This window comes from Schistocerca nitens, chromosome 6 (assembly GCF_023898315.1).
Source record: "Schistocerca nitens isolate TAMUIC-IGC-003100 chromosome 6, iqSchNite1.1, whole genome shotgun sequence".
In the NCBI taxonomy this organism is placed as follows: domain Eukaryota; kingdom Metazoa; phylum Arthropoda; class Insecta; order Orthoptera; family Acrididae; genus Schistocerca; species Schistocerca nitens.
In genome coordinates this window covers 658,761,576-658,779,963 of record NC_064619.1, presented here as the reverse complement: position 1 = coordinate 658,779,963, position 18,388 = coordinate 658,761,576, and the positions used below count along the sequence as shown (strand labels likewise).

At 38.1% G+C, this 18,388-nt stretch overlaps 1 protein-coding gene across 3 annotated transcripts in view; it reads right to left on the bottom strand.

Moving 5' to 3' along the window:
- LOC126263747 (uncharacterized) overlaps window positions 1-13,769 on the bottom strand; it is a 65,010-nt gene extending 51,241 nt beyond the window's left edge. For 2 of the 3 annotated variants that reach the window (XM_049960930.1, XM_049960932.1), the window contains exons 1-2: window positions 13,462-13,769; window positions 12,977-13,199 (exon numbers count right to left, since the gene is read on the bottom strand). In XM_049960930.1, the coding sequence (XP_049816887.1) occupies window positions 12,977-13,199; window positions 13,462-13,628 (390 nt within the window). In that variant the 5' untranslated portion in view covers window positions 13,629-13,769. The remainder of the gene's footprint in view (window positions 1-12,976; window positions 13,200-13,461) is intronic. The other variant, XM_049960931.1, reaches the window with a different exon arrangement.
- Between the last annotated feature and the right edge of the window lie 4,619 nt (window positions 13,770-18,388).

The following is an 18,388-nucleotide window of genomic DNA, read 5'->3' as shown; positions in this document are numbered from 1 at the left end:
ATGCAAATACAAAAGGAAAGAAGAAGAGCATGTCAAGGCAAAATTTTGCAGCGAGTGACAGAAGTGAACAAGAAAAAGAAATTGAGAACCCCACAGACATTCAAAATACACTTCCTGCTGGAAATACTGAAGGAAGTAGGAGGTGCACGTCAAGTCAGAATTTTGCAGTGAGTGGAGAAAGCCAAGGGCTAAAAGAGGTAGTAACTGAGGTTTGCACAGAAACTCAAACCACATCAAAGGTTATAAATATGAAATGAAAGAAGAATGGGAGGCAAAGTAAAAGTATTGCAGTGGGGGGAGAATGCTAAAGACAAGAAGAAGCAGTAGATTTTCTTTCAGATACAATATCCCTGTTGGATTCTTTTAAAAAGTTTTTCTCTGAGGAATTAATAAATTTTATTGTTTCTCAAACAAATTTATATGCTGCACAGAAACTTAATCAAAACCTGAATGTTTCCTATGAAGAGTAATGCACTGTCCTGGGAATACTGATTCTCTCAGGTTATCATAAACTGCCAAATAAAAGAATGTACTGGGAGGAGGAACCTTACTGCAAAGTACCTTTAACTTTAGTTTCGAAATCTATGACGTGAAACATATTTTAAGAAATCTTGCAATACATACACTTGAATGACAACAAAAACATAAATGAATATTGGTCTTATAAAGTAAGGCCACCGTTCAACTTTCTCAGTGACAATTTCAGTCAAATTGCCTTTGACAATGCAATTCATGCATTGTACCATATTATGGGAGGCACAGGGCTAAGCAGTTTATCAAAGGCAAGCCAATTAGATTTGGTTTCAACTTAATGGGTTTTGGTAAATCCTGATGGCTACATTTTGATCTGAATGATCAATTCACAGCTCTATACAGGACAAAAATAAGGATTAAAAAACGATGGTGATCTCTGTTTGCATGGACTATTGATGTATATTTTGTAGAGATTGTTGTTATATTAGAGGTTGGGAAATGATATGCCATATCTTCAGCTTCAAAAATGTTTTTCAAATTTTGAAAATCCATGGAATCCCAAGAGCAAAACCCAGTCCATCATCATGATTTCCTTCATTAGATTATATAAGGCAGGACAGAAAGATCCTCTCATCATCAAACAACAATCTAAGTATCATAGATGGCAGACAAATGAGTAAAATGTCAGTACCACTTCATATAGATTATTTTGAAGGATTTCATAAATATAGAAATACCTCTAAGCTAAGATTCAGAAGAGAATTTTTCTAATGATTCAAAGCTGTTTTGACTGTTTAAGTATCTTTCTTTTTAAATGAAGTAAGAATGTGCAATAAAAACTGATTGAGCAATAAAGATTGTAATAAATCTGGAAATCTGTTTCATTTGTTACCTTAAGTGCCCATTGGCAACTTTAGTTGCCATCAACGTTCATGACTGTATATGTGAAAATTAAACTGAAATTATGTTTCTTGTGTAAACCTGTTACAAAACAATAACCTACAACTCTTTAAGTAGAAGAACCAAACTTAATAATTCTGGATGCAAATCTGTTAATAACAGCTGTATCAAGCAGAATGTTGAATGCAAGCATGCAAGTTCGCACGCATTGTGTCATATATGTGCCGGATGCCAGTTTGTGGGACGGAGTGTCCTGCCTGTTTGTGGATGACACAACAGTTGCCATTTGATGCTGTCCCACATGCTCTCAACTGGAGACACACCTGGTGATCAAGAAGGCCAAGACAACAAGTCAACACTCTGTAGAGCATGTTGGGTTACAACAGCGGTATGTGGGCAAGTGTTATCCTGTTATAAAACAACCCCTGGAATGCTGTTCACGAATGGTAGCACAGAGGTCAAATCACCGAACCGACATACAAATTTGCAGACAGGGCACATGGTATAACCACGAATGCACTCCTGTTATACAAATTCACACCCCCAACCATAGCTCCAGGTGTAGGTCCAGTGTGTCTAGCATGCAGACAGTTGGTTGCAGACCCTCAACTGGTCTAGCCATCACTGGCACTGAGGCAGAACCAGCTTTCATCAGGAAACATAACAGACCTCCATCCTGCCTTCCAATGAATACTCAGTTAAGACCATTGAAATCACTAATGGTGGTGGTTTGAGGTCACTGGAATGCACACTACAATGTGTCTGGGTTGGAGCTATACTCGAAGTATCCAATTTATAAGAGTTTGTTGTCTAACTATGGTGCCAACTGCTGCTCAAATTTCTGTTGCAGACGCAGTATGATGTACCAAAGCCACACAACGAACACAAATGGTCTTCCCTCTTAGTAGTGCCCCATGGTCATCCTGAGGCCAGTCTTCTTGTGACAATACAGTCTCATGAAACTTCCTGGCAGATTAAAGCTGTTTGCCGGACCGAGACTCAAACTCGGGACCTTTGCCTTTCGCGGGCAAGTGCTCTACCGACTGAGCTACCCAAGCATGACTCACGACCCGTCCTCACAGCTTTACTTCTGCCAGTACCTCATCTCCTACCTTCCAAACTTTACAGAAGCTCTCTTGCTAGTTCTGCAAGGTTCGCAAGAGAGCTTCTGTGAAGTCTGGAAGGTAGGAGACGAGGTACTGGCGGAATTAAAGCTGTGAGGACGGGTCGTGAGTCCTGCTTGGGTAGCTCAGTTGGTAGAGCACTTGCTGCGAAAGGCAAAGGTCCCGAGTTCGAGTCTCGGTCCGGCACACAGTTTTAATCTGCCAGGAAGTTTCATATCAGCGCACACTCAGCTGTAGAGCGAAAAATTTCATTCTAGTACAGTCTCATGATCACCGCTGCTAGCAACCACGTACAGTGCATATATTTGTGCCAAGTCTTTCTGCAGTATAGCAGAAGGAATATACGGCTTCTTAAACCCCTATTACACCACCTTGTTCAAATTCAGTGAGGTGTTGATAATGGTATCTTTGTCAGTTTAAAAGCTTTCTTGACTACCATCAACTCACGACATCCTATCTCAAAGATAAATAACGCTTACAACCTTTACAGGGTGTATTTAAAGCAAACCTGTTTTGGATCCTCATATAGGTGCTACTAGCACCTGGTACAAAACATGAAAACACACTATCTTTCAGATGTAGAAACACATATACTAACTCTCGTTTATGTTGCACAACTCCTTTTTGGTGTTCTGATGTTTATCCATCAGTGTAGTTCCACTTGGAATTTAGATCAGAATCTTTCAGGTAGTAGCACAGATTGGTGAATTTCTTAAAATTTTTGTACTGAGCTTCATACCCTCTGCTGAAGTATGATTTTCTGCAGATTTGTCACATTTTGTTGGCAGTAAACCCGCAAGTTTTGTCAAAAAGACGTGAACTGTAACAGTATCATGTCAGGCTGTCACTAATTATGCAAAAACTTTTTCTTTGTATTTGCATATTTTTGATGATATACACAACAATGGGATGCACATCAGCTTGATAGTTTTCCCCCATGAAAACCTTGGACAGCATAATGACAAAGGAATAATTCTCTGCAAAATCAAGCACTGCAAATAATTCACAAATTGCTTCACAGTTTTCAGATCCTGTGTGTGGATTTTTGAAAAAGTGTTGAATGGTCAGGTCAGAGAGTTTTGATGCCTCCCTGTGGGGGGAAAAAAAAATCAACTATCAACAATTACTTAGTTTCAAGTGAGGCACAACCTGTTTGCCCAACTGTTTGTGCTCCCAGCTTCTTCAGGATCAGTATCCTTGTACAGATCTGTAAGGTGTGATTGAAGTCCACATCTTCCACAGCAACTTTCACACTGGTGCAGCATGCAAATCTTGCATTCAGTAGTGCAAACTATCAAACCCATCAAAAATTTACAATCCTTGTCAATAATGCTAGCAGCAAGCATAATTGGACATTCTGGTGGACAGCCCCCCCCTCCCCCTCCCAATGATTCTCCCTTTCCTAACCCTCAGAGCTTTAAGAGGGGAAGCCCCAAGGAAACTCAAACCACTATTGAACCTAACACACGCTTCTATCCACGCCAGATGAAGCTGACACTGTAATAGCAGTCACTTTGTCAGGTTGTACATATGCAGACGAAAGTGACAAATAAAATTTTTTACCACAGCTGGGATTTGAACCCAGGTCTCCTGCTCACTTGGCAGATAGACGCACTAACCACTATGCCTCGCTAAGACAGGGGTTTTACACAACTGCATGGAGTACCCTATTACACCTCCCTTCTCAATCAAAACTCCCATCCATGCCACAGCCCACTTGGTATTCCCTGAGCTTAGACGCATAGTGGTTAGTGCATCTGCTTAGTGAGCTGGAGGCCTGGGTTCGAATCCGGCCCTGGTACAAATTTTCATTCATTTGTAAATCTGCATCATGGATGTTTGAGAACTGGATAGGTCTCTGGAACATGTGGTTTCATTTGCGTTTGTCAGGAGTTCCATGTGACAGTTTAAACACAAATTTTGCCCAATTGAGACAGACTTCCTGAAATTCTTCAGCTGATTTGCCAGAGTTTCATTAATCAGTCTCAAATTTGTTCCAGCTGTGATGATTCTTCTGTGAAAAATGGTTCACACATGATGGTGTAGATTCATATTAAGTTAACAAAATGGCTATGCGATGAAAACAAAATGTACATTCATCACTGAACATCTGGCTAAAATAACTACAACATTCCTGGTGTTTAAGAGCTTCAACATTCAGCCACCTTTTGCTGGAATTACCCATTTGCAAATGACCCATTACAATCATCCAAATTACCAAAAGATCACTGAGTGAAAGGTTCTTCATTTGCTAAATTCATAAGGCATTCAAATCAACAGTACTGCATACCTACAAATATGCTTAATGTTACATGAATATTCAGTTCTTATGTAAAATATGGCACATCACACACTGGAAAATAAAATAATTAAATATAATGTAATTAAGCACCTGACAAAACACAAACATCTCTATGACTTTTTGGTGAACTCATGTTTCCAAACTATATCCCCCCCCCCCAAAAAAAAAACAATAATAAAAAAATAAATAAATAAATAAAATAAACCTTGTTTCTGCAAACAAACTGACAGCAAAACAAACGAATTAGAACTTCAGTGTTAATTTGGTGCCCGAGAGGACAAAGTTAGGTAAAAATTAATTTTTCCATCTTTACAGAGTAACCAAACAGTCATTTGCACGAGAAATGTTACTGGATGGTTTTACATCTCCCAGGAAAAATGCATTCATGGATATTTCGCACAGAAGAAGGTCGTCTTTCAAATCATCAGTATTGCATTGGCTACATATAATTATAGCAAGTATGGATCTGGTGCTCCTTCTGAGATAAATGGGCTCAAAAATCAGTTATTTTAGGAGAAAATTTGTTTTCAGGTGGTTTATCATTGTCTATCTCAAAAGCTATTCTAGGTTTTATAAACAAGGTACTAAACAATAAGGTTCCAAAAGGAAAAGCAAGCCAAGTAAATAAAGAGATCAAGCTATCTAAACTTAAAAGAAATTTCCTCATGACAAGATTTCGTGGAAGTGTCGACTGCACTTGGGAACACAAATGTGAGTCAAATAACATACAACTTACAAATGTGCACAATGTAAACTATTCAACTATCTTCCTATGTTCACAACATTACTAAAGGATTACTCCATGCCAAGTTGTCTACAGTTTTCCATGTAATGATCACAGAGTTTGATGAAATTTTATATGAATAATCACAAGTGTTCCCAATGCACATCGGTAAATTTCACAATCACTTATTGAACAAGGTGGAAGGGCACTGAAAATAGACCCTTATTCCACTGGTACTCAAATTAAATCTGAAGTCCACTAATTCAATCGCACATGTTCCCAAGGAACATTGGTGGAGCTTTAAAATCACTAATTCAATACTTGGTAAAGTTACACAATCTTTTAGTCAATACTTCATTTCTTGCACCCCATAGTCCAAGTCAAATGACTTTGCTTCAAATTATCTGTATGCAAATTGCTCAGGAAATCTGTTTTACTATTTCACATAAGAGCACCCAAAAAGTTGCACAAGATGACCAAACTAGGTCATCTTGTACAACAATATTACCGGAGACATTACATCTCAAAGTTGCTGAAAACTGACAAGTGCACTGTTGATAGCTGCACTACGGAGGTCAAACAAATGACTATATCTCTGCAAGTGTTAAGCTGGCAAAAGTAAAATTTCACCAATGTTCATTGTGAACATTGTCTGCATGTGCACACGAAATTACAGCAAAATCTGTCATAGTAACGCTGGAGCTTTTTCCAAAGTTAGATCACTTGGCATGCAATGATGCTACAATTATCCACTATAGTGCAGCACTTCAAACATCACTAAAATTTTCAAAATGTAGTCATGAGTTTTTCACACCCTTCACTTAAGAGGGTCCTACACACAAAGTATTAAATTTTGGGAGTTACAAATTTCTAAATTCATTTGGTCATTCAGCAAACTTGCTTATAAAATCTGAAGAGCCTCTGAGACAGCTGGCTGTGGTCCCCTAGGCCACCCATCACTATCATATGGGGCAATGCAGCTAATAATATATTCTCAGAAGTAGGCAATTAGAATATTATATATATGTGATAACTGAACATCCTCTACAAGCCTCTATGTGAATATTAGCATTCTCTCAGTCCAGTGTCAATATATTCGTCCAAAATGCTATTTGTGGTTAATAAGAGTGAATTTACAATTCACAGCCACAATAACAGAAGCAAAAATAATTTCCACATAAAGTATGGAACCTTATCTAGGGCTTAGAATTTAGCTTTGTACTCTGGTACAAAATTCAATAATAGATTGCCGACAGACATTTGATAACAAATTGGAAGTCATCAAACATTAAAAACTAAAGTAAAAGAGTATTTTGCAAGCCACTCCTCCAATTTGCCTGAATATATGGACTGTGATGTAAACTTCAGTTAACATTAACACGATAAAAGTTACATAGTGTACCCTTCCATGCACAATATATGTAAACAATCTGCATCAAAAAATTTGCTGGAGACTTGTCCATACTGAAATCCAAGTTTTCTGAATGTATTTTGCAGTAAACTCCTCTTCTCCCCAATTCTATTCAATACCTCCTCATTAGTTATGTGATCTACCCATCTAATCTTCAGCATTCTTCTGTAGCACCACTTTTGTTGATATTCATCTTATACCCTCCTTTCAAGACACTGTCCATTCCGTTCAACTGCTCTTCCAAGACCTTCGCTGTTTCTGACAGAATTACAATGTCATAGGCGAACCTCAAAGTTTTTATTTCTTCTCCATGGATTGTAATATCTACTTCAAACTTTTCTTTTGTTTCCTTTACTGATTGCTCAATATACAGATTGAATAACATCGGAGATAGGCTACAACCCTGTCTCACTCCCTTCCCAACCACTGCTTTCCTTTCATGTCCCTCGACTGCCATCTGGTTTCTGTACAAATTATAAATAGTCTTTCGTTCCCTCTATTTTACCCCTGCCACCTTTAGAATTTGAAAGAGTATTCCAGTCAACATTGTCAAAAGCTTTCTCTAAGTCTACAAATGATAGAAATGTAGGTTTGCCTTTGCTTAATGTATTTTCTAAGATAAGGCGTAGGGTCAGTATTGCCTCACGTGTTCCAACATTTCTGCGGAATCCAAACTGATCTTCACCGAGGTCGGCTTCTACCAGTTTTCCCCATTCGTCTGTAAAGAATTCGCGTAAGTATTTTGCAGCTGTGACTTATTAAACTGATAGTTCGGTAATTTTCACATATGTCAACACCTGCTCTCTTTAGGATTGGAATTATTATATTCTTCTTGAAGTCTGAGGGAATTTCGCCTGTCTCGTACATCTTGCTCACCAGATGGTAGAGTTTTGTCAGGACTGGCTTTCCCAAGGCTATAAGTAGTTCTAATGGAATGTTGTCTACTCCCCAGGCCTTGTTTCGACTTAGGTCTTTCAGTGCTCTGTCCAACTCTTCACGCAGTATCATATCTCCCATTTCATCTTCATCCTCTTCCATTTCCATGATATTGTCCTCAAGAACATCACCCCTGTATAGATCCTCTATATACTCCTTCCACCTTTCTGCTTTTCCTTCTTTGCTTAGAACTGGGTTTCCATCTGAGCTCTTTATATTCATGCAAGTGGTTTTCTTTTCTCCAAAGGTCTCTTTAATTTTCCTGTAGGCAGTATCTATCTTACCCCTAGTGAGAAAAGCCTCTACATCCTTACATTTGTCCTCTAGCCATCCCTGCTTAGCCATTTTGCACTTCCTGTCTATCTCATTTTTGAGACGTTTGTATTCCTTTTTGCCTGCTTCACTTACTGCATTCTTGTATTTTATCCTTTCATCAATTAAATTCAGTATCTCTTCTGTTACCGAAGCATTTCTACTAGCCCTCGTCTTTTTACCTACTTGATCCTCTGCTGCCTTTACTATTTCATTCCTCAAAGCTACCCATTCTTCTTCTACTGTATTTCTTTCCCCCATTCCTGTCAATTGTTCCCTTATGCTCTCCCTGAAACTCTGTACATCCCCTGGTTTAGTCAATTTATCCAGGTCCCATCTCCTTACATTCCCACCTTTTTGCAGTTTCTTCAGTTTTAATCTATAGGTCATAACCAATAGATTGTGGTCAGAATCCACATCTGCCCCTGGAAATGTCTTACAATTTAAAAGCTGGTTCCTAAATCTCTGTCTTACCATTATATAATCTATCTGAAACCTTCTAGTATCTCCAGGGTTCTTCCATGCATACAACCTTCTTTCATGATTCCTGAACCAAGTGTTAACTATGATTAAGTTATGTTCTGTGCTAAATTCTACCAGGCAGCTTCCTCTTTGATTTCTTAGCCCCAATCCATATTCACCTACTACATTTCCTTCTGTTCCTTTTCCTACTGTCGAATTCCAGTCACCCATGACTATTAAATTTTTGTCTCCCTTCACTACCTGAAGCGTCCGATCCCACGCGTCTGCTTTGACCCGTGACGTAAGGGTGTTGTGACGTCATGACGGCGCGGAGTTAGGTTTGTGAGTGTGGCATGTTTGTAGCTGTCGTCGTGTTGTGGTTTGTTGTGCTCTCTGGTGGTATGTTCAGGGTTTTCGTTTGTGTGGTGTAATGTGCTCAGTTTGCTTTTGCTCATTATCCAGAATTGTTCGAGTGTCGGCTGCGTTTGTAGTATAATTCATTTCAGTGAGTTAACAATTTTGTGTGAAGGTTAATCTAGTGTTGTTCGCTGTACATTGTGTGGTAATTTTAGTAAAATTAATCTGTTGTTGTTTATGTTCACGAATGGATATGACGGATAAAATTAACAGCGAGCAGGTCAAGGGAAGTGTTCGATCCCAATGTGTGGCTTTGTATGTTGATATTGGTATCGAGAGATGTTTTTGAGCTATATAGGCCAAGGGAAGTGTTTGATCCTAACTTATGGGATCGGGAGCTGCTGTTGACCTACATAGGTCAAGGGAAGTGTCCGATTCCAGGTGATATTGTGTTTAGTGGTATTTCTGATGATGGTTTTTTTCGTCGTTCTGTGTGGTTTGTATGGGGGTGGGTGTCTAAATTTGTTTATATTTAGTTTGCCCCCACCCAAAAACACCCCATTTCCCGCACTGTCATTAGGCTTTTTGTGGAAAGTGTGTGTGTGTTTTTCGATGTATTTTCGTTCTCATAATGTGTACGTACCGACTTTATATGCGCCATATTGGAATCGTGGTTTGTGACGTCATGGGTCAAAGCAGACGGGCGGGATCGGACGCTTCCGTATTTCCAATTTCTTTTATCTCATCATACATTTGATCAATTTCTTCATCATCTGCAGAGCTAGTTGGCATATAAACATCTACTACGGTGGTAGGTGTGGGCTTCGTGTCTATCTTGGACACAATAATGCATTTACTATGCTGTTTGTAGTAGCTTACCCACACTCCTATTTTTTTATTCATTATTAAACCTACTCCTGCATTACCACTATTTGATTTTGTATTTATAACCCTGTATTCAACTGACCAAAAGTCTTGTTCCACCTGCCACCGAACTTCACTAATTCCCACTATATCTAACTTTAACCTATCCATTTCCCTTTTTAAATTTTCTACATTCCACGCTCCGATCCGTAGAACACCAGTTTTCTCTCTCCTGATAACAACGATTAAATTAAATAGGTTTTAGCTTTACTAAGGTTTTGTGCAAAGTTAAATAAATAATTTGTTTATGTAGCAGATACAAATAACAGCTGATTAGTGTTAATAGTGTAAACCAGTCAAGCTAATGACAGAATGAGAATCCTACGATACCTGATGGTATTCATATCTTTGGTTAAATATATGTAAGTATCTAAACATATGATCACAGAAACTAGTTATTTCATATTAAAATATTCATATTTTGTAAATCTGAATTAGTGTTGCAGCACTTTACTTAAAATTCTGTAAATTCAATTTATTTTTAAAGATGTACCAGTGATTGTTACTGTTAAGGGTGTACACACTTTGATTTATATGTTACATCACTGTTCCTCTTTGTTGTGGAGAATCTAGGCAGGACTGTTGTTGTAAACAGAAAGATCCGGTGGGAAGTTGTAAATGGAGCAGATGTGCTGCTGTGGAAATGCTGAAGGCAGACATACTTTGTGTCACTAGTTCAGCATGTGAAATATTACTGAATATAATTATTTCAAGGTTCAGAAACTTCATTTAATTCAAAAAAAATTTGAAGCCTCCTGAATAGCATAATCTTTTCATCAGTTAATGGTTCTTCTAATTAGAATAGAACCCATGAGCAGTAGCCTGTCCTACAGAAGATAATCAGCTAAATAAAAACTTACAACTTTAGGTGTGGATGCACAATTTCATGCATATTATTCCAAAATAATGATCAATGCCTGGTTTGAAGACAGATCATTGAACATTAAGCACCGAAGACCTATATTACAGTTGAAGAAGAGTGGCTTTCCCCACTCCCCCTACCCTTCAATTTAACTGCTCTTCTTATATATATGATGATAAAGTAATCTAGACATTATGCCCATAATTATTAGTCTAACAAGAGAACCTCCCCATCGCACCTCCCTCAGATTTAGTTATAAGTTGGCACAGTGGATAGGCCTTGATAAACTGAACACAGATCAATTGAGAAAACAGGAAGAAGCTGCGTGGAACTGTGAAAAAATAAGCAAAATATACAAACTGAGTAGTCCATGGGCCACATAGGCAACATCATGGACAATGTGAGCTCAGGAGCGCCGTGGTCTCGTGGTAGCATGAGCAGCTGCAGAACGAAAGGTCCTCGGTTCAAGTCTTCCCTGCAGTGAGAATTTTACTTTCTTTATTTTTACATCGTTATTATCTGTCCGTTCGTTCATTGACGTCTCTGTTCACTGTAATAAGTTTAGTGTCTGTGTCTTGCGACCGCATCGCAAAACCGTGCGATTAGTAGACGAAAGGACGTGCCTCTCCAATGGGAACCAAAAACATTTGATCGCAAGGTCATAGGTCAACCGATTCCTCCACAGGAAAACACATCTGATATATTCTATACGACACTGGTAACGGAATGTGCGTCACATGACAGGAATATGTTGTTGACCCACGTAACTTGTACAGTTGGCGAATGGGTAAAAAGATTCTTCTACCTTGCCCGATTTAGGTTTTCTTGTGGATGTGATAATCACTCCCAAAAAAGTGATGAAAACACAATAGTTTGTCACATAAACTGAAAATAAAAAAATTAAACTTTTCACTCGATGGAGGATTTGAACCAAGGACCTCCGTTCCGCAGCTGCTCACGTTACCACGAGACCACGGCGCTCCTGTGTTCTTAAGAGTCCTTGATGTCGCCTATCTTCCCATGAACTACTCAGTTTGTATATTTTGCTTATTTTTTCACAGTTCCACACAACTTCTTCCTGTTTTCTCAATTGATCTGTGTTCAGTTTTTCAAGGCCTATCCACTGTGCCAACTTATAACTAAATCTGAGGGGGGTGCGATGGGGAGGTTCCCTTGTAAGTATATTAGCATTAGTGATATTGGGTTGTTAATAAATTATGCAGATGAACTTTGCAGTGATTCCCTCTGTCAAAACACCCCTTCATTATGGCCTTAACAGACAATCCTTTGCAAACTGAGTGAAGATACTTAAGCCTATTAACAACATGACAACAGTCATCTTAAAAAGAGAAGCCCGTTTACAATGGACAAACTACTTGATATGCACCTAAAAGGAATCTTCAGGCAACGAATTTATTTATTCAACTAATTTATTGATGGAGTGTCCACAGCTCGTGGTCTTGCGGTAGCGTTCTCGCTTCCTGCGCACAGGGTCCCGGGTTCAATTCCCGGCAGGGTCAGGGATTTTCTCTGCCTCAAGATGACTGGGTGATGTGTGTCTTTCATCATCATTTCATCCTCATACACTCGCAAGTCGCTGTAGTGGCGTTAAAGAACTTGAGGAGCGGCAGGCAAACCGCCCCACGAGGGGTCTCCTGGCCATCAGTGACATATGGAAATTATTATTATAATTATTACTGATGGAGTAACTAACAAGTACATTTTCTTTATTTATGGTAATCTGTATATCTCGATTTGTCAGATGGCGGCTTCATACCAGAATACAAATCCCTATGTCTGGACACTTGATAAGGATACTAAGGCCACACAAAATAATTCTTATGCTTTTCGCGCAACTTAAATAGAAACTGTTTTTATTATTAGTTTCAGATGTTATGTGCTAGTCTCCTGAAATTATTTTTCATATATGCGTTTGATTTCTTTGGGTCACTGTACTGCAGGGCAACCTGAGCATTATTCTTTTGAGAGATAGCGTTAACCCTCAAAAACTGAGTAAATATATATCAAACAACACTATTCCAATCTCCATAAATATCAAACAACACCCTTCCAATCTCCACACACTACAGAAACATTAGCATGTCTAATCCTGAGGCAATTAACAGAGTTAAAATTCACAACAACAGATCAGGTACCCATGGGTTTTATGTTGGTTTTTAATACATACCAACTCTGTGTTGCAACGGTCAGCATTTCCTTGAGCTTCTTCTTTGGCCTTCTGTGACGTTCTTAGTTCTTCTTCCTTGGTCTCAACAGTCTTTTTCAGTTCGTCGTTTTCCTTTTCAATCAGCTCAATTCGTACTCTCGATTTTGCCAAGTCGTCTTCAGTAAGTTTATTTCTGGTTTCTAGACCTTGTTTCTGTCGAATGCACAAATCCTGTTCGTCTGAACTGGAAGAGAATCAGAAAACAAGATGCAGCAATAGTTTTTCGTTGTTGTGCTATCACCTCATGTACCTGTCGGTGACGAACATTAGAGAGGGGATTTAAGAAACTACACCTACATCACAAAACAAGAAAGTCGCTTTTTGCGGGTGGTTTCTAATCGCACACCATCTACGCTACAAACAGTTAGCAGAATTAAAATAATATATGGAAAAGAAAGAGTCGGAATAAAGCAGCGAACTATCAGTACAGCACTATGACAACTCACCTGATTTTGAGTTGCTCGCTTAGATCTTGTAATTGTTTCAAAAGCTCATAATTTTGAGAAGATAACGACCACCAATTGAAAACAAGTATAACACACATCACAAACAAACCACCCGCTAATAAGGGTGGACATCTTCCATATCCACCTCTCATGTTGTCTATACCCATTTCTCTCCTGCTGTAAACACAGCGACAAGCAACAAATTCCAAGGCTGCACACAAATGTCAACGTACCAAAGATAACTGGTAACAAGGTCTGAGTATATGTTGCCGTTTACTACCTGCGCCAACTTATCACCATTATGACCAGTGGCGATACGTTTTTTCCATACTAATGCCTAAAATCGACTAACAGAGAGTGAGCAAAAATGTATTTGTTTGTAAAGTGTGTCTGCTTCATGCACATTTAAATGCTGCAAATCGCAACTGTCTAAGTTTACACACATTTAAGCTCCTCAGACAACCGTTGAGTTACAATTCAGATGCTCTAATCACCCATCCACGTGTACACAGGTAAAAGTGCTTCCAGAATGTTTCAGTGAAACAGCTCTCAAACGGTATGCCCTAATTTCAAATTATGATACTATAAGAAACTGGCACACTCTAAGTACTATGGGATCATAGTAATTTATTTGGCAATCTCCAACCCATAGAAAAATAAATAATTAACAATGTAGTGTAATAATGGGACATCAAGAAACAATAATAGTATGTACTAAATTTTGACTACTGTATCAAAAGTCCAGCGCTCGCATAGCCATCAGATATATTTATGGATTTACTCCATTAGTTGATAATAACTTGTCTGCGGAATATGAACATAGTGCCTGGTCTCTTAGAGAGCCTGATAAAAGAGATCTTACTTGTGCTACCTTTGAAATCATGGACAAGGACTCGATAAGTCGTGCACTGATAACTTCGCCATTGAGCATCTATAAACTCCTCCTCCTTCAAGAAGTCGACATGCTAAGCACTCATTCATCTTTTATTTATAATTAATTTTTATTCATCCATCGGTGCAATTCGAAACAATAACAATCACAGAAGCATTATTTAAGTCTGCAGGAACTAACGTCTTATTAAAATTAAGGCATGATAAATAACAAGAAAATGACTAGCAAAAGGCTGTTTTCCAAAGTGCAATTTGTGTTTCTGTAGGAGGAACAGATTTTTTGGAATTAGACAAATAGTGGTAATGCCCAGAATCGATAACTTAAGCATGAAATCGAGAACTCTGTTTACAAGAGAGGAAAAGGAATCAAATTAGCATCCAAGTACTTTTACAAGTACAGCACAGTTCACTTCAGCCACCCAACTGCTTATAGGCAACTGATATAATGCCCTTTTGTCGGAAGAGTATGTATTATAATGTGCCTGCACCCATAATGTGGTTTTGTATGTTATCTGCCGGCCTTTAAAGAAAATAGTTTTCTGGAAATGAAGCAAAACTATATCTGTTTCTGAAGATAGTTTTTTTCTTTTGGTACAAAAACTTACTTCTTAAATACTTCTTTCAATTTAACATTTGCTTTTGTGTGACGGGAGAACATTTCAAAGTAGTTGCCAGAATTCCAGTAGTAAGATAAGATGAAACAATGGAAACGAATATGTATCCAACAAACAAGAACCTTTATGAAAATAACCAACAAATGTTCTCACTTTGGCCTTGAATGCTGATGTACAATGTGAAATAAGAGATACTATTGTAGTATATGACATTCAAATTCTCGTTGTCAGCTCTCAAGAACACATTGTAACCAAGAACTTCTCAAGTTTCAGTTCATGCATAGGTCACACTAACACAGAAAGTTGCACAGTGTTCATTGGACATTAAATCACAAGCACTCCAAAGCAGCTATAACTTCTGCCACAATAAAGTTTTACACTTGTGGCCACAATTTTACAGTTCATACATTTATATACTTGTAATCGAGGATAAGTAATCATGCTTACAAACTAGAATCATAAACGTAATTATAATAAAACTTCCTGGCAGATTGAAACTGTGTGCAGAAGTAAAGCTGAGAGGACCAGGCGTGAGTCAGATGGTAGAGCACTTGCCCGCGAAAGGCAAAGGTCCCGAGTTCGAGTCTCGGTCAGGCACACAGTTTTAATCTGCCAGGAAGTTTCATATCAGCACACACTCCGCTGCAGAGAGAAAATCTCATTCTGTAATTTTCATAGTTTACATGGTACACATATAGTTATAGAACAGTCAAGGCTTTATGACACGTAATTATGAATAATACACAATGATTTACAGACCATAATTAATGCTGATAGTGTAACCTTCGAACAAAGCAACCACTGAATTTAAAAATACAGAGTTGTGACATATATTATTATTCTTAATTTTATGAGTAACATAATATAAAATATTTGTACACTCTCTCTTAATATGGATACATAAAATTCATAAGTCACATGACTGATAAGTAAGTTCAGATAATTAGTTTTGTCCACATACTTTTCCCCATAAATTATTTTTCTATCAGAATTTTTTCATTGTTGCGACAACAGTCCTCACATTGCTGCTGTTCTTCAGGTTTCGTGGCAGTGCTTATACTCATTTAACACAAAGTACTGTACTCTTTTCTAATAAATCTGCACTGTTGGGCGAACTTATGGGTTTCACTGTGACAGTTGTCATTGGGACATTAAAGCCAGCAATCACTATACTATCTTCCTTCCTTCTTTTTGAAAAGGAGCAGTGCAAGTTTTTACAGACTGTAATTTATTATGAACAATTTTATATCAAATTCTACTTATATTTATCGAATTTTCAGAATTGTCTTCAAAAACCTGATACTGTGTGGAATTTTTACATCATACAATGGCCTCATTAAAACGGCATATATAATTCTTTTTTGAAATTTTAACTATTGTAGTTACTGAACTACACCAAGAATTTACAAGAATAGTTTTTGTAGTTGCCCATTGAGAATTTGCAGGCAACACCTTTACAATGCTGTGAATGGCATAAACTCCAAACAAATGACTCTTCAAGAAACACTGGAAAGCTTTTTGAGTTCATTCAATCACGCGACTATATGCCTATCATAGCCCATGTAGATAACATACATAGTTATGTTTTTCTTTAGTACAGTTGTTGTTTTTCTGTTTATTTGACACGTACTAGAATGGCATCCACAGGGCTATTGTATGGTTTAAACTCAAAAGATAAGTGTCAAAAACAGCAAAAAGACTTCAGTGATGAGAAGAGGAGCAGTTTGTGGCCTACAAAATTTCCTGTGTCAACATATGTATTTCCTGCATGTAGCACTAGAGACAGGCTAAATTATGACTTTCCAATATCAGTGATTTCAGTACCTAACATTTTTAGTTGTGATTTGTCACAGTTTAAAACAGCACTCCACCAATGTTAAAATGTTCCTTCTGTTACTTATCACTGTAGCCATTACATTGTGATTAATCACAAGTAATAACTAACAGGCACTGACAATCTTGTCAGGTGAACTGTGACAGTGGAATGGTAATGACAGGCTGTGGCCTATAAAGTGTGCAAACTATTTCAACAGTTTGTCATTGAAGTCCTAATGAAATTCGAAAGGGATGATAAAAAAATGGGAATTGCATTGTGAGTGAATAATGAAAAATCCGCTCTCCCATTCTTACAGCCATGCCATCCCCAAAACTTCCTGCCATGTAGCTACTGATGAAGACTGTAATAAAAACTAAAAAACTACTAAACTTCATCTGAATACGACTTGGAAGGCCCTTGGTCAGGTGAATACAGGGTTATAAATACAAAATCAAATAGGGGTAAAGCAGGAGTAAGTTTAATAATGAATAAAAAAAATAGGTGTGCAGGTAAGCTACTACCATCTGCATAGTGAACGCATTATTGTGGCCAAGATAGACACGAAGCCCACGCCTACTACAGTAGTACAAGTTTATATGCCAACTAGCTCTGCAGATGATGAAGAAATTGATAAAATGTATGATGAGATAAAAGAAATTATTCAGGTAGTGAAGGGAGACGAAAATTTAATAGTCATGGGTGACTGGAATTCGACAGTAGGAAAAGGGAGAGAAAGAAACATAGTGGGTGAATATGGATTGGGGGAGAGAAATGAAAGAGGAAGCCGTCTGGTAGAATTTTGCACAGAGCATAAGTTATTCATAGCTAACACTTGGTTCAAGACTCATAAAAGAAGGTTTTATAAATGGAAGAATCCTGGAGATACTGGAAGGTATCAGATAGATTATGTAATGGTAAGACAGAGATTTAGGAACCAGGTTTTAAATTGTAAGACATTTCCAGGGGCAGATGTGGACTCTGACCACAATCTATTGGTTATGAACTGTAGATTAAAACTGAAGAAACTGCAATAAGGTGGGAATTTAAGGAGATGGGACCTGGATAAATTGACTAAACCAGGGGATGTACAGAGTTTCAGGGAGAGCATAAGGGAACAATTGACAGGAATGGGGGAAAGAAATACAGTAGAGGAAGAATGGGTAGCTCTGAGAAATGAAGTAGTGAAGGTAGCAGAGGATCAAGTAGGTAAAAAGACGACGGCTAGTAGAAATCCTTGGGTAACAGAAGAAATATTGAATTTAATAGATGAAAGGAGAAAATGTAAAAACGCAGTAAATGAAGCAGGCAAAAGGGAAAACAAACGTTTCAAAAATGAGATCGACAGGAAGTGCAAAATGGCTAGGCAGGGATGGCTAGTGGACAAATGTAAGGATGTAGAGGCTTACCTCACTAGGGGTAAGATATATACTGCCTACAGGGAAATTAAAGAGACCTTTGGAGGAAAGAAAGCCACTTGTATGCATATCAAGAGCTCAGATGGAAACCCAGTTCTAAGCAAAGAAGGAAAAGCAGAAACGTGGAAGGAGTATATAGAGGGACTATACAAGGGCGATGTACTTGAGGACAATATTATGGAAAGGGAAGA